The 15,057-nt window shown below is 44.0% G+C and overlaps 1 protein-coding gene across 5 annotated transcripts in view; it reads left to right on the top strand.

Annotated features, from left to right (window-relative positions):
* The first annotated feature begins 3,616 nt into the window (after positions 1-3,616).
* Positions 3,617-15,057, top strand: part of Qki (QKI, KH domain containing RNA binding) — a 97,507-nt gene continuing 86,066 nt past the window's right edge. For 3 of the 5 annotated variants that reach the window (XR_007835867.1, XM_051206040.1, XM_051206039.1), the window contains exon 1: positions 3,618-3,893. Coding sequence is in view for 4 of the 5 variants with exons in the window: in XM_051206040.1 (XP_051061997.1) it covers positions 3,752-3,893 (142 nt within the window). In the remaining variant the exon portion in view is untranslated. Of the gene's footprint in view, positions 3,894-15,057 lie in introns of all 5 variants that reach the window. The other 2 variants (XM_051206042.1, XM_051206041.1) reach the window with 1 other exon arrangement.

Genomic DNA, 15,057 nt, shown 5'->3' with positions numbered 1-15,057 from the left:
AATGAAATGAACAGAGAGTGGCTAATGACAGTGCTGGAATGAAGAGCCATTTCTAGTGTCCATAGAGTAGTCGGCATATTTCCCCACTGAAGTAGCTAGTACAAGGGTCTTCACATACCTGTCTATGCACGTCTTCATGTACATCTGTCCTGCTCATTTTGAATAGTGTATTCAGGTGTGTTTGTAATGACAGAACTAAAGGATCTGTGATAATTGTGAGGCCTTCGGCGCTTGAGAGGTACGCATCCCGACAAACCTTGTCGTCTGCACTGCATGCAGTCATCATTTGGGGTGACAGATACTATAATATGTCCCCAGTGATCAGAAGCAGGACTGTAGGACAGAAGACGGAGGGATCCTGCGGATGGATACCTGGGGAAGGCCCGTGGCCCTGCACTAGCCACTGAACTGTTCTGAGGGAGTCAACCTCCTCCCTCTCAGGAATGGCCGCTCCTGCCTCTCCCGGGTGTTAGTGAACACTGAAAGAGATAAGCTAGGTGAGAGTTTGGTGTGCAGGCACCCGGCGCTCCTCTTTGGGCATGCCAGTCACTGAAGCCTACAGATAAATGTGCCCTTGTGGGGTGGGGGTGGGAGATTCTACATGGAAGGAAGGGAAGTCTTTACCCTGATGGCAAACAAACCTACCCACGCATCTGACATGACATGAAGCAAAAACCTGACACCAAGAACTGGAAATTGAACTGAAAGTAGCAGTGGCGTGGGAGCTGGAGTGGGAAAGCGTCCCGGGGTAACGCCAAGCCCAGAAGCCTGCGCATGCCAAGCAGGTGCAGGGGTCAAGGTGGATTCCAGGGAGACTACAGAGTGAGTGAAGTGAGGTTGGCCGCCATGGTGCAGGGGAGGGTCACTCTGGGCTGGGCAGGTCCTGGTAAACTCTGGATATTTCTCCCCTTACCTGGGAGAGCAGGCCAAACTGAGGGGAGAGACCCACACCAACTTGGAACTTTTACTCTGCACTCCAAGGCAGCTATTTCTAACGATGGGCCCACCATGGATCAATTCAGGGGGAGCAAGGACAGTGTCATTTTCTTTTTTCCCAGCTACATTATAAACCTGTGGGTCAAAAATGTGGAATGGCACTCTGGAATAAAATATAACTGAACAGCAGACAGAGCTCCTTAGCTACAGTGCTGTGTAAATATCTAGTTTACCTCTTCCTCTTCGGGGTTTCCTCTTCTGTAAAAATGGGGATGCCAGTATTACCTAAGACACAGGACTGCTCTGATTGACTGAACTACAGTTAGCCCAGGGCCCAGGAAGCTAAGCATGCCAACTTAGAAAGGGGACTTACTCTTGCACAAGCAGAGCTTATGAATAATTCAGCACCAAAATATTCTTTAATAATATGCAAGATGCAAACTTTTCGTTTTTTTCTAGGTTCTGTTGGAAAATGTAGAAACAGCTTTTTGATCAAATTTCTACTTTATGCCTTTACATTTGTTTACAGAGATAATTATGGTGAATATTCTATAGTAATTAGAATTATAGCTATTGTTGGAAAATTCAATTATTTGACTCATGTGCTTTTAACTTTGTCTATCAAGGCAACTTCATCTAAGTAATTTAATTTAAAAACAAACAAACAAGCAAACAAAACCCCCCAAAACTTCGGTCTTTTAAATGAAACTTCCAGAAGCTACTGGCCATGCGTATTTGAAATTGCTTTAAATACATTTGGTACCACACAGTTTTAGCAATGTCCTTTAGAATTCCTGTAAAGCAAAGTTAAAAACAAAAAACAAAACAAAACAAAACAAAAAAAATCCCCCCAAAAACCACAACCACCCTACTTACGTTCACACTTAAAATACATTGACAAGATTCACAGAAAACCATAGCCAGGAACAACTCTCAAAAAACGGCTCATTTGATAATCTTGCCTACATTTTAATAAGGCGAGCCCGTATTGCAAAGAACTCGCAACAAAACATGGATGGTGCAAGGTTTAATGACTGACGGATGGGCGTCTGTAAATCACAGGACTTCATTTGCTGCAATTCAGAAAATCGTTTGGCCACCAAACGAACGTAAGCGGCACAACTCCGCCACAGTGCACACAAGGCCCCTTTCTGGGCGCCGCTTTTGCTTTCCCTTTTCTTTTATTTTTTAAACTTTCTCCCCCCAGTACGCAGACACAGACGGATGCTGACTATTTCTTTGCCCTGGCGCAGGCTCCCTCCTCCTGCGTGCGGGCGGCCGCGGTCCCCGCGGGTACCGGGCCCGGGGAGCCGTCCCCGGAGCCCCGCAGCGGGCGCCCACGCAGCCCGCCCGCATCACGAGCGGGATCCCGGGATCGGGGCGGGTCCCACGGCCGGCTCCTCCCCCGCACCACTCCCCACTCCCCGCACGGTGGGCGCCGCGCCACGACGGTTCCGCCCCGCGTGTGGGTCCCGCGGCCGTGGACGCCGCCGCACCCCTCCCTCCCCCCCCACCCGCGGCCCCGCTTCCCCGCTTCCCACGCAGGCGCGCGCGCTCCGGGGGGCGGGGCGGCGGCAGGCCCCTCCCCCGACAGGGCGGGGCGGCCCTCGGGAGAGGGGGGCGTGGCCACAGCCCGGGACACGCACGCTCGCTCGCGCTCGCTCGCGCGCGCGCGCGCACGCGCTGTGGGTCTCAGGCAGGGGCTACGTGTCGGGCCACGTGACGCCCACCCGCGAGTGCCCGCGGGCGAAGCAACAGGACGTTAGGGGGAAAAGATACAAAAGAGGGAGGCGCGCGTGCGCGTGCGCGCGTGCGTGTGTGCGCGTGCGCCGCGACAGGTTCCACACACACACACACGGACACACGGGGGAAAGACCCACAACCATAGCCTCGCGCGGGGACGCCAGGCCGCGGCGAGCCGCGATCGGCCGCACGCACGCCCGCCCCGTCGGCCCCGGCCCCGCGCAGGCCGCGCCCCGGCTCTCCGTGCGCCCCGGGGCCAGGGGCGGCGGGCGGCGGGCGGAGCGGGCAGCGGGGAGCGCGCCCGGCCCCGTAACGGCCGCCTGCCCCGCCTGCGCGGCCCCGCCCGCCCGCCTTCCCCGCCCCCGGCCCGGCCCGGCCCCGCCCGCCCCGCCCGCCCCGCCCCTCCCCCCGCCGCCGCCGCCGCCGGCAGCGCCGCCTGAACTGAGGCGAACTCCGCCGCCAAGTGAGTGAGGAGGAGGAGAGCCGCGGAGGAAGAGGAGGAGCGCAGTCGGAGCGCGGCGGCGGCGGCGGCGGCAGCGGCGAAGGCGAGAGGCGAGAGGCGAAGGGAGGCGACGGCACCGCGGAGCGCCCGCCGCGCAGGACCGGACCGCACCGCACACTCGCGAGCCCCGGCGCCACCGCCACCGCCACCGCCACCGCCACCGCCACCGCCTCCTCCCCGGCCCGGCTTCCTCGCGGCGCCGCGGCCCCCGCGCCGCTCCCCGGCCCCGCGCCGCGAGACCCGCCTCCGCCTCCGCCGCCGCCGCCGCCGCCGGCCTCGCCAGGGAGCCGCGCCGGGCGGCCGAGGAGCGGCTGCGGCCGCGGCGCGTCGGGGCCGGGCGGGAAGTGCGTGCGTGCGGGCGGGCGGGCCGGGCGGGCCGGGCGCGCGGAGCCGGCCGCCCCGGGGCTCGGCGCGGGAGCCGGAGCGGAGCGGAGCGGAGCGGAGCAGAGCGGAGCGGGACGCCGCGTCCCGAGCGGCCGGCGGCCGGAGCTCGCCCCCGCCCCTCCCTCCTCTCCCCCGGCGGCGGCGGCGGCGGCGGCGGCGGGCGGAGTGAGCTGCGGAGCCTGGAATATGGTCGGGGAAATGGAAACGAAGGAGAAGCCGAAGCCCACCCCGGATTACTTGATGCAGCTGATGAACGACAAGAAGCTCATGAGCAGCCTGCCCAACTTCTGCGGGATCTTCAACCACCTCGAGCGGCTGCTGGACGAAGGTGAGCCCCCCGACCCCGGCGGGAGAGCGGGCGGGCGGGCGGGCGGGCGGCCCGGGGCGGCGGGAAGGTCAGGCGGGCGGGCGGGCGGGCGGGAGGGAGGGCGCACAAAGGCGGCGCGGGCGGCTCGCGGCGGGCCGGGGTCGGGGCCCGGCCAGGCCCGAGGGCGGACCCCGGGGGCTCGCGGGGCGGCGGGGCCGGCTCCCGACGGTGCGGCCGATCCGGCCGGGCCACGCGAGTCCCCGAGCTCCGCCTCGCCTCGCCTCGCCCGCGGGGCCCCGGCCGATCGGCCCCGGGCCCGTGGAGTTGTGTGTCCCCGCGGGTACGGGGCTGCACTCCCGGGTGTCCACAGATGAGGGAGGGGACGGGAAAGTAGTGCTTATGCGGCCGAGGCCGGGGTGACCGAGCCGGGCACTTGTTCTGTCCTTTGTTTAGGGAAGCAAGAAGTGTTGGGAGTTTAACTTCACTTTTTTTTTTTTTTTTTTTTTTTTTGTGGTGGTGGTGGGGGGGGGAGGAGTACGAAATACCGCGATGACAGACCTGAACGGAATCCGAGTTCGGGAGAACTAACTGGGGCGGAGGGTTAGCTCCCGGCGTCGCCGCCCGCGTCCGCAGGGCGGGGAGCTGCAAGTTTGAAAGGACGAGGATCAAATGGAGCGAAAGTTTGCCGAAGCCGGGCGGGGAGCGCTGCGGGGAGCGGATAGTGGCTCTAAGATGCGTGCTGGTCAGCTCTGGAATCCCTCTAAGAACTTCTCGCTGCAGCGACCTGCAGTGTTAGTTTTCAGGGGCCCGGGCGGCGTGCGGGGCAAGAGGACCAACAAGTCCATTTTGAAAATGGTGTAGCGGGGAGTCTCCACTGGGGCTCTCTAATGGAACCCGAAAACTATGCTGCTGGGCAGAAGAACAATGGATCTTAGGATCTTGAGAAGAATCTCGAAATACTTTCAAATATAGCTAGAGAAATCAAAATTTGTGCTCAAGGAGCCGGCGTGTCAGGGAAGAACAAAAGGCTGTGAATACCTCCGAGCTAAAGGGTGGTGGGGAGAATCTTTCTAAGAGCTTCTTTTGGGTGGGGAGCCACCGGCAGGACTTCAAACAGAAAGCACTGGGCTGTGACGCATGAGCATGCATCCAGCAGTAACACGTACGAAAAGGGGCCTTTTCCACTGTTGGGTCCGCGTGCCTGTTAGTCCCAGATGCCCGGGGGAAAGCTTGAGCTGCCCCTTTAAGGGGTTTTGCCTTTCCTATTTGTGTTGGCATTTGAAAGATTGTGGAGGCAGAAAACTTTCTGGAATGTCAAAAAAAAAAAAAAAAAAAAAAAAAAAAAAAGGGGGGGGGGCGCTGGAACTCTTAAACTGAGTATTTCCAAATGTGAGCGCTAAGGGGCGCCAGCTATTTTTTTTAACCTTGGAAATGTTTGGAACAAAATGTCTAGCGTGCTTAAAAATCTGACCTATATTGAGTAGAAATTTAAATTTTAGGTGACTTCACCTGTCATTATTCACAAATGTGATTTCACAGAAGACACCTAATATACTATTATTTTTTTTACTTAGTGTATTGGTTATTTTTGTGACATTAGTGTTAAATTTATGATGAAAATTAGTTTTTTTTTAACAAGCACAGTGTATGGGGACTCTCATACACCTACACAGCATTTAAAATGAATTACAGTGCATTCTTAAAATGCTCTGTATACTCAAGTGCCTGGAGATTGTAAAACGTTAGGAGATGCTATGTAGAAAACTAGTAGGAGTTTCTTCTATTAGTTTTAAAAGGCTGCTCATGTGGGCCTTCAGACTGATCAGATATAACCACCTTAGTTTGAGGTTGGCATAAATCAGCTGGAGGAATTTCAATTATGTCATTGTTTCTGCACAGGCTTGTTTATGACTGTCTAGTTAGAAATAGTAACCCTTTGTGTTTCAAATGTAGAAGAAAGTTTAGGATCACAGCATTAAATAATGTATATTTTTTCATTTTTCCTTTTCATGTTTTCTCTGTCTCTCACCTCAGTCTGTCTTCTGTTCTTGGGGTTCTCTGCATCAGGCCAGTGTGCAGAGAGCTTCCATGCTGTAGGTAGGGAGTGTGCTTACAATGGACTCAGAGTGAGTACGAAGTGTGATTGTTCTCAGCAGACCAGAGCAAACTTGGCAGGGCAGGGTCTAGTCCTTAGTGTGTTATAAGCTTTTCCCTGTACTTGTTAGGGTTATTATGGATTTAATTTGATTTGAAAATACTGGTTTCTTAAGTGCACCATCATAATTTTCTTGCTAGATGACTTAATAGTGAAAATTGGCAACTTGTGCTTTACCCCCTTGTGGCCTCTCATTGTCCAAAACAAATTAATCATGACTTCTGTTTGAAGTCAGAGGTTACACTCTCCATTGTTTGTAATGCTTGGCAGAAAGATTACTTTGAAATTCATATAAAACTAAGTTTCACTTTAAGGACTAAATTGTTCAGTGACAGTGAGCTAGTCTCTCTGATAATTAGAAATTGTGAATGGGACTGCCTAGCAATTTTAGCTTTAAAATACTTTCAAGCAGTGAGCTTTTAACATATAGTTAAATTTCAGTTGAGTAACAAATTTAGGAATGAAGTCTTGTGTTTTTTTCCTACTTGTTAAAACTTGAATGATATAGAAAGAGTACATTGATTCTTGCCAGCGTTAAGTGGCCTGTAGTTTATCTAGGTAGTCAGTTCCTGTGTTGTTGGCTATTGATTCCATTTGGTGAGTTGTACCAGTCTTTTATCTTTAGCAGGGCTGTTTTTAAAGTTTGAACACATGTTGTAGGCCAAGTAAGTTCTGAAATAAAAGACAGAACTTGAGTTAATGCTTCTAAGACTCAAAGATTAGCCCTGAATCACAATACAATGTGGATCTTAAAACTGCTTTCTCTTCAAATTTTAACTGACCCTCCATACCATCTTTAGGAAAGAACAGTTACACACAAGTTGTTTTAAAGACTTTGTCATGAAAGTGAAACTCCAAAATTAGTTGAATGAATGCAAAACATGTTTTTTAAATAAACATTTTTGCAATATAGTGTTGAAACTGAACAATAAAAAACAATACAGAAAAATATCAAGTAGAGGAAAAGAGAATGTGATACTTAAACTGCACATTTTGAGTTTTAATTCATTAGGCAGACTTATGAGTGAGAGAAGCTGCTTATGTGAAAACAAGAATTGTGTTGTTTGGTAAAAAGGACAGTGTTGAATCTTTATGAGTGCTGTCAGAAAACCTGGACTATAATTCAGGAAAAATGAAGAAATGGGTTACATTCTACATTAATGGCTTGAAAATACTTTCAATTCTCAGATAATCCCTTTTTATAATAAATATTCCAACTCCCTTAAATTTGGAGAGTATTTTTAATTCAGATTGGCGTTGTTAGTTTTCTTCCCTACCCATGTTTATCTTTGAGGGTGTGTTCATTGTCACACAGGTTATACCTTTCCTTGAATTTTTACTTTCTTTCTTTTTGGGAAAACTTGTTTGTTCATAAACACTGGTTTAAAACTTTGCATAGAAGACTTAGGTTGTATAGTTTGTTAAATTTTTTTATTTTATTTTATTTTTTTTTTTTTTGTCTAAAAAAGCATTATTTGTGAGAAACAGATTTTATTTAAGGTGGGGTGACGAGTCTGTTCTTTGTTCTTTGGGAGCCGAGGCACTGCTCTGTAGCCCTTGAAGAGCTGTAATAAGCTGGTATTTGTCGCCAGCTTTGTCCAGGATGCTCCTCAGCAGAGGTCATGGCTCTTGTGGGTACGGTGGAAGCAACCCACCATGCATCACCCACCATGTCACTTACTCTGCTTTCACACTGCACTTGGCACCTTGACTTCTGTAGAGGAGGAGGGTGGTATGGTTCTTCAAGCCTTTCATAATTAAGGGTGTACTGTTAAATGCACAACACAATTTAGTTTATTGTAGAAACTAATAAACTGTGATATTCACATTTCCCAGTGTATATGGATGCCCTTTCTGAAATAAATATGAGAATATCAAGTTCAGATAGTTTATTTAAGTGAGAGAGTGAATGTGTGCTATGATAGGTACCTTCAGAGCCATGTCCCAGATCTCTGTTAATTGTGGCCCTGTCACTGTCCTGGAACCAGAGTTTCATTAGTTTCCCATCTGATCAAGTGGTTTCTAGTATCCTAAAGGGAAACAGAGCCCTGTGACCAAGTGAGACAAGCCTATTAAGTGTTGCTGAGGCCATTAGTAAAACAGGGTTAAGAAGCCCCCTTTTTTCAGCTAGTGTGTTTAGGTGGGTAAGTTTTTATTTTTATTTCTGGTAGTAAGGGAATTGATTAGCTTGTTAGAGGATGCAGTTGTAAGCAGAAATTACCCTTCTGTCTGAAATGGAATGTGTTGTGACATTGGGCTTTGTTGATAACTGAGAAGATAAGGCACGAGCAGCTCTCTGCTCTCAGTGTGTCATCTGTTGTCAGGGTAGCTAAGAGTCTATTTTAAGGCTGAGGGAGGAGGGATGATGAGGAAATGGACCCATGTTAGGAGGTCATGATTAGAACTATGTGCCAGTCTCTTTACACGGCTGACCTGACTACTTCCTTTCCTCTCCGTTCTTTATTTGACATTGAGACAATACAATAAGATTTTCCCCCCTTGCAATGAGCTCTCTTAAGAAGTTACATACTTTTATAAAAATTGACATTTATTTTTAATTTTGGGGGACTGAGATTGCTTTTTTGATGCCCAAGTGAGGTTAGTTGTAGCATTATTTTCACTAGATATGAAAGCAAAATAAGCAGAGCACTAAACTTATAAATCAGTATGGTTTGTTTGTTTTCCTATATAGATAGGAAAAAAAGGTCTGTAAACACACCATTTTCTGTCTGGTGCTACGTTTTAATGTAGTTATCTCCATAGATCTGATTTGTTTCTGTATGTTTTGCTATAGAAGTGTCTAACTGCTTGTGTCCAACTCAGAACTTGGTAGCAGATACTCTCATGTTTGAATTTAAAAACACATCAACTTACTCCTTTTGATTTCTAGTTTCTCTTAAAATGCTTTTAAATCAAAATACAGAGGTGGCATTGAACATTAATACTTTAAACACATAAAGCAATTTTGTAATAGTAATACTTGAAACACATAAAGCAGTTTTTTAATAAATAGTGACAACTTTGGACACTTAGAGAACAAATGTTCCTGCAATTTTTCCCCTTTGAAACTCCTCCCACCTCGGGCTGGAGGAATAGCTCAGCTGTTAAAGGCTAGGCTCACAACCATACATGTAAGAAACCCCCCACCTCTTGTAATAACCATTATTTGTAGTATTTGTCCTGTAGGAGTTTAATGTTGATTTTACTTTATTACCATAAATGAGAGTAGGAATTAGATGTATAAAATTCATTTCTTTATGTAGGGTAAGCTTCTAGCCATTCCTTATCCCAAAGTGTCAGTTCATATTTAGAAAAATTTTGAATCAGTGCTTAGTTTTTGAAAAATTTGCCACTTTTGAAATTATGTAGATAACTTTTTTGAAGCCATTTGTTCCTAAAACACACACGCACGCACACATGCAGTTTTCTCTTTAGACGAGTGCTTTGTGCTTCATATTGACAGAATAGACCCCCCCCCGTGTGTGTGTGTGTGTGTGTGTGTGTGTGTGTGTGTGTGTGTGTGTGTGTTAAAGTTGAAAAGAATGAAGACACTCTTGGTTTTTTGTTAACTCTTTGGAATTAATTGGCTTTGTTAGGTGAGATGTTTGTGAAAGTGATGTCATGTGTAAATATTTGTTACCAAGTGTGGTGAAGATTTTCTGAGAATCTTACTACATACTTTCAGCATTAAAATTCAGTAGAGGTACATTGATAATTCCATTCTTAAATTTTGTATTTTTCAAAATTGGTATTTTCTATTAGTGACAACACCACATTAACAAAATAGATTAATGTGTATAGAGTCAATACTCAGATTTCTGTAGTTGGATCTAGAATGTTCTTTATACCTGCAATATCTAAACCAAATAGTTGCATCTTGTTGAAATTTTAAACATTTTAAAATTTGGAAACATCTTTTAAAAATGCTTCATTTTACCTTTCTAGGTTGGGGGGTTGTTTCTTTATGATTTATATCTTTAATATGTTGGAAGTTTTATATTTATTTATAGTTTGGTATTTATTTTGTGTGTTTAAGACAGGGTCTTTGCTGTGTACATCAGAATAGCCTTGAACTCATGTACTGCTGAATTATGTAGTGTCACAAATTTGTGATAATCTTCCTGCTTGAGGCTCTCAAATGCAGAAATGAGTTGAGTGACATGGCATTTGGTTTAGGAAGTTAGATTTTAAAGGATAAAGCAGGTTGAAGTATAGCATCTTTGGAGTATATCAGAGGTGTTGCTGTGTCACATGAGTAGAGACAGCAGTCAGTCTCACTGTTAGCCTGGGTGATACTTCTGTAGAAACAGGTTTTTTTTTTTTTTTTTTTTTTTGGAGAAAACATACATTGTATTTTTGATGCAGTATGACTAAATTTAACTGCATCCATTTCCCCACAAATGATATGTCAGTCTTCTGTACAGCTGCAAAGATGTTGCCATGCACACAGAGCCTATTTTCTTTATCCATCTCTTTGTTACTAGATGCCTGAGTTGGCTCCTAAGTTAGGAGTTGTCTACAGTGCTGTGTGTTGTGCTGGGTCTCTGAGGTGCTGTCTGAGTCCTTTGGTAAACACCCAGGACAAGTATACTGGATCATATGGGAGGTCTAGTTTTAAAGACTACAGTTTTGTTTATGTTTTATCATACAACTCAATTTTAGGTGAGCTTTCTGTACCATTTATGCTGTGGTCTTGAAGGTTGCTAATCTGTCTGAATTCACTTCATTTGAACTTCTACCTTGATGCCTTTCTCATTCTAATATTCTTTCAGTTGATATCTTGGTAGTCTTTGAAAGGTTGAACTTTGAACAACAGGGTGGTAGGTATTGCTATATGAAATAAAATCCTATTGCAGATTCCTTATTTAATCAGATTTGCTAGCTGCCCTGATGGTGACTTTTTACACTCAGCATTATAGGCACATGTATTTTCATAGCTAACTTGTGGTTAGGGGGAATTAAATTGGCTCCTTTATTTTTTGGAATGATTCTTGCTTTTTGGGAAAATGTATTCTCCAGTTACCCTGTGTATGTTTCCTGTTCCATATGTGAAACTAGCCATTTCACTAAGATCCTTTTAAGTTCTGAATGTATTTAGGTGCTAACAGTATTTGTTACTGTTTGGTATGACATCATTTTCAGGCTAATTTCTGTGGATGCAGCTAGGTAATAATTTGTTGTAATCAGTTTGTGTTTGCATTTTTGACAGAATTTTATCATGGCAGTTTTATAATATTTTTTAAATTATATTTTAGGTGTTTGACTGTCTTACCTGCATGTATCTCCTTATAACATGTGTGACTGATACATACAGAGGCCAGAGGGTGCTGGACCTTCTAGAACTAGAGTTACAGTTTTGAATAACTCTATGAGTGCTTGGAATCAGATTTGGGTCCCCTGGTAGAGCAGCTAGTGCTCTTAACTACTGAGCCATCTCTCCAGCCCCTCCAATAATATTCTTGATGGTGACGTAATTGTTTAAAAAACAAAAAAACAAAAACAAAAACAAAAAAACAGCAAACCGCTGAATAAGTTTAAATTTTCTTATTTTATGTGTAACTAGTGATTCATATTTCTGGTTTGTTTTGCCTTATTTTAATATGTTATTGACCTTTTGATGGCTCTGTTTACTGTATAAAGTCTTTCATTTGATCAATTTTAGTAGATTTTAACTCAAATCTAGCAGCTATTAGGACAACAAATATCTTTTAAATGAGGGTGTATGTGAGTGTGATAGAGGTATGTTCCACACCATATTTTAAAACGAGAAAGTTTTCTTTAGACCAGTGCTTTGTATCCTTTGAAGGATAGGAACAGGATAGAAAATATCAGGAAAAGGTTTTTTTTCTGTACCAGTGGAAATTATTTAGCTTTTAAAGTTGTTAGAGGTAGACAAACTTCCTGGTAGAAATGAAGTTTTGAAGCTGTATTTCTCTGTAGCTGGAAAGTTTCTACCACAACCTTTTTGTTGCTAAGAATCTTTACCAGTAAGGAACTTATGTTCCAGCAGATGGGGATGTCAGTACACACAAGAGAAGTTAGTGACTAAAATGTGTTGGGAAGTAACTTGTCAGAAAAGAACCTTTTATCCTTTACCTTGGAGGGAAGTGTGGCTCAGGAATAGGATGTAGAATGTGCCTAAGTTGTATCTGTAAAGATTTAGTCTTTAAGAGACTATATGCTGACTATTTATTGTAACTGGCAGATAGATTACATTTTTTTTCCTGCGATGTTTTTTGTTTTTATATCATTGAAATGTTGTTTGGGTGGCGTAATTAGTTACATACTAAGCACAGCATTTGGGTATATACAGTTTTGGATTTTGGATCAAGTGTTGTGATGTAGCTTACTCATGTCTTCTATGAGGAGAGAAAGTTCTTTTCAGGACCGTAGTTTATTACAGCAGTAAAAAGTTATCAGCAGGTAAACCATAATCTTATCTCACTTTATTGTTAGAGTTTATAGCATTATAGGGTTTCTTGTCAGTTTGTTTTAAACTTAAGTAAATATATTTGTTTTAAAATGTGTTATGGTTGTTGAAAAAAGATGCTGTTGGAAAATGTGTGCCTTTTAAATAGCTGATACATTTTAAATTACATTTTCTAGTTTATTGTATTAGTTTTCTCCAGTTGTAAAATACTACTATTAGTATTAGTAGAAATTAACCCCCAGTTATAAGGAAAGAACATGTCTTTTGTTCCTTTGTTTTTTTTGTGGAGACCCAGAGTGTAAGAAACTGTCAGGAACCTTGAAGGTACAACTATACAAATTTGGATCTTAGTTGTTCATTTCTTTTTTTTTTCTGTAATGCGTATAAAATAGAGAATTGAATGCAGAAGTTTTCAGTTCAGTTTTGGTAAGAGCAGAGCTGTGCCTGTCTTCAAAGGAGAGCAGAAGAGCAGATGAGCAGATTCAAACTCTCAGTTTTCCATGTCTTGCATTGCTGATCAGACATTAGTCCCAGCACTGGGGAGGGAGGCAGAGGCAGAAGGATTTCTGAATTTAGGGCCAGCCTGGTCTACATGGTGAGTCCAGGACAGCCAGGACTAAGTAGAGAAACCCGGTCTCAGCCACAAAGACAAAGAATGGTAGGTTTGGTGTGCGTATTTTTTCTTAGTTTGTAAACTTTGGAGGAGCTTGAATTCTTTCCTCTTGATAATTAAAAGTTGTTGGAAAGAACAAGACAGATATGTTTTATTCTGAACAAATACTCTTCTTGCATGTTTTAAAAAGTAAAAAGTCACATATAATTAAGAGGCACCGAGTTTTGGTGCATTTCCTTCTAGGCTTTATTAATGGATGTTACAGAATTGAGTTCCTACTGAAATACTGTCCCTGTGTATTGATAGTTTCGATAGTTTCTTTTAAACAAAATAAAACAAAAAAACCACAATGGACATTTTCCTGTGTGTCTTTTAGCTTCCACTTCTTTCTTTCTTTCTTTCTTTCTTTCTTTTTTTTTTTTTTTTTTTTTTTTAGCATTTGATGTTGTAGAAGTGTATTAATTACTGAAGCTGGTGGGTTTGTTGTCTTTTTTTTTTTTTTTTGGTTGTGTGTGTGATTTTTTTTTTTTCTTTCTTTCTTTTTTTTTGACATGCTACTTTGCTACTTTGCTTTTAGGTTATCTGTGTATGTAATGTAAATGTGATTTCCAAAGTCCATTGCTAACTCTCAGAAAACCTTTAAGTACGAAATAGTGTGACTGGGCCAATGAATACGAAACCATAGTTTGCAGTGTATTTAATGTAAAATCAGTGATTTTGGTGTATTAAATAGAAAGTGATTATTGAAATGTAGTGTTTTGAATAGGGTAATGTTAAGTGACTTAAAATACCGAAACTTTATTTTATTAAAAGTATGTGTGGGATAATATGCGTGATATACTAGGACTTCAGTATCGTTCCACAGTTACTGAGTAGTTGAGGTAATTAAAACAGAGTAACGCCTTAGTCTAGGAAGCCCACCAGTGGCTGAAAGCCAGGCGGGCTTGGCGTTCTCAGGATGTAGAGGGTTTACTTGGGTGGAGGAGAGGTGTGAGCCTGTGCACGGGACCCAGGGGCAGTGCTCTTGTACAGGATGCTTGCAGTATAAATAGTTCGTTCTGAATTAAACTTCAAGTACAGATAACTCAAGAGCTATTTAAAGGGTTTCCTTTCCATGGCTCATAGTTTTGTCTTTCCTTTGATCTCCCTTTGCTTTTGTTTAGTCTAGGCTTTGTTTAGTTTTATGAGCATTCAGTTATAGTACAGTGCCTTAATGTGACAGGTTGTCGTACTTGCTACTGCTGTTTCTCCCTTTTCAGATTTTCCTTTTCTTTGGTTTTTGTCTACTTTTTGGGTACTGGGACATCTTATTTTTGAGGGAATGAAGGAGACAGGGTCTCAGAGCTGGTCACTGTGTAGACTAAAGGATCTGGTAGAGTGTTGACCAAACATGTTTAAGGCTTTGGGCTTAATCTGCTCTGTAAACAGTCAAGTTCACCTTTTTTCACAGAAATAGTACAGTTCTGAAGTTTTAGAATTGGAAAGAATTTTTCAGCTTAGTCACACCTTGATTATATATGCAAATATACTTCATTGATGAAAGAATGCAGACATTTTATGGTCAAATCAGTGGTTTTCAACTGTGGTCCTTTAATACAGCTCTGCATATTGTTGAGACCCTCAACCATAAAGTTATTTTTGTTGTTACTTCATAACTTTTGCTATTGTTATGAATAGTAATGTGAATATCTAATATATTGGATGTCTGATATATGACTCCTGTGGAAGGGTCATTCAACCCTCAGGTTGAGAACCACAGGTCTAGAAAATGCTGGTTTCAGGAATGGTAATTTGACTCTTGCAGAATATAGCTAAGTAATATTGTTAGCAGGTACCTTTAAGCCTGATCACTAGGGACAAGTTTGTTGTAACTGTTAATTTATGTGTGTGGCTGCCTCCTTTCAGATGTGAAGTCTCAGTTATTTTAAATTTTGTTACTTAACATAACTCCCAAGTCTTTTTTTTTTTTTTTTTTTTTTACCATTTT

The sequence above is a fragment of the Phodopus roborovskii genome, unplaced genomic scaffold (genome assembly GCF_943737965.1).
Source record: "Phodopus roborovskii unplaced genomic scaffold, PHOROB, whole genome shotgun sequence".
Lineage (NCBI taxonomy): Eukaryota > Metazoa > Chordata > Mammalia > Rodentia > Cricetidae > Phodopus > Phodopus roborovskii.
Note: the sequence above shows the minus strand (reverse complement) of the source record. Positions and strands in the feature narration are given on the sequence as shown.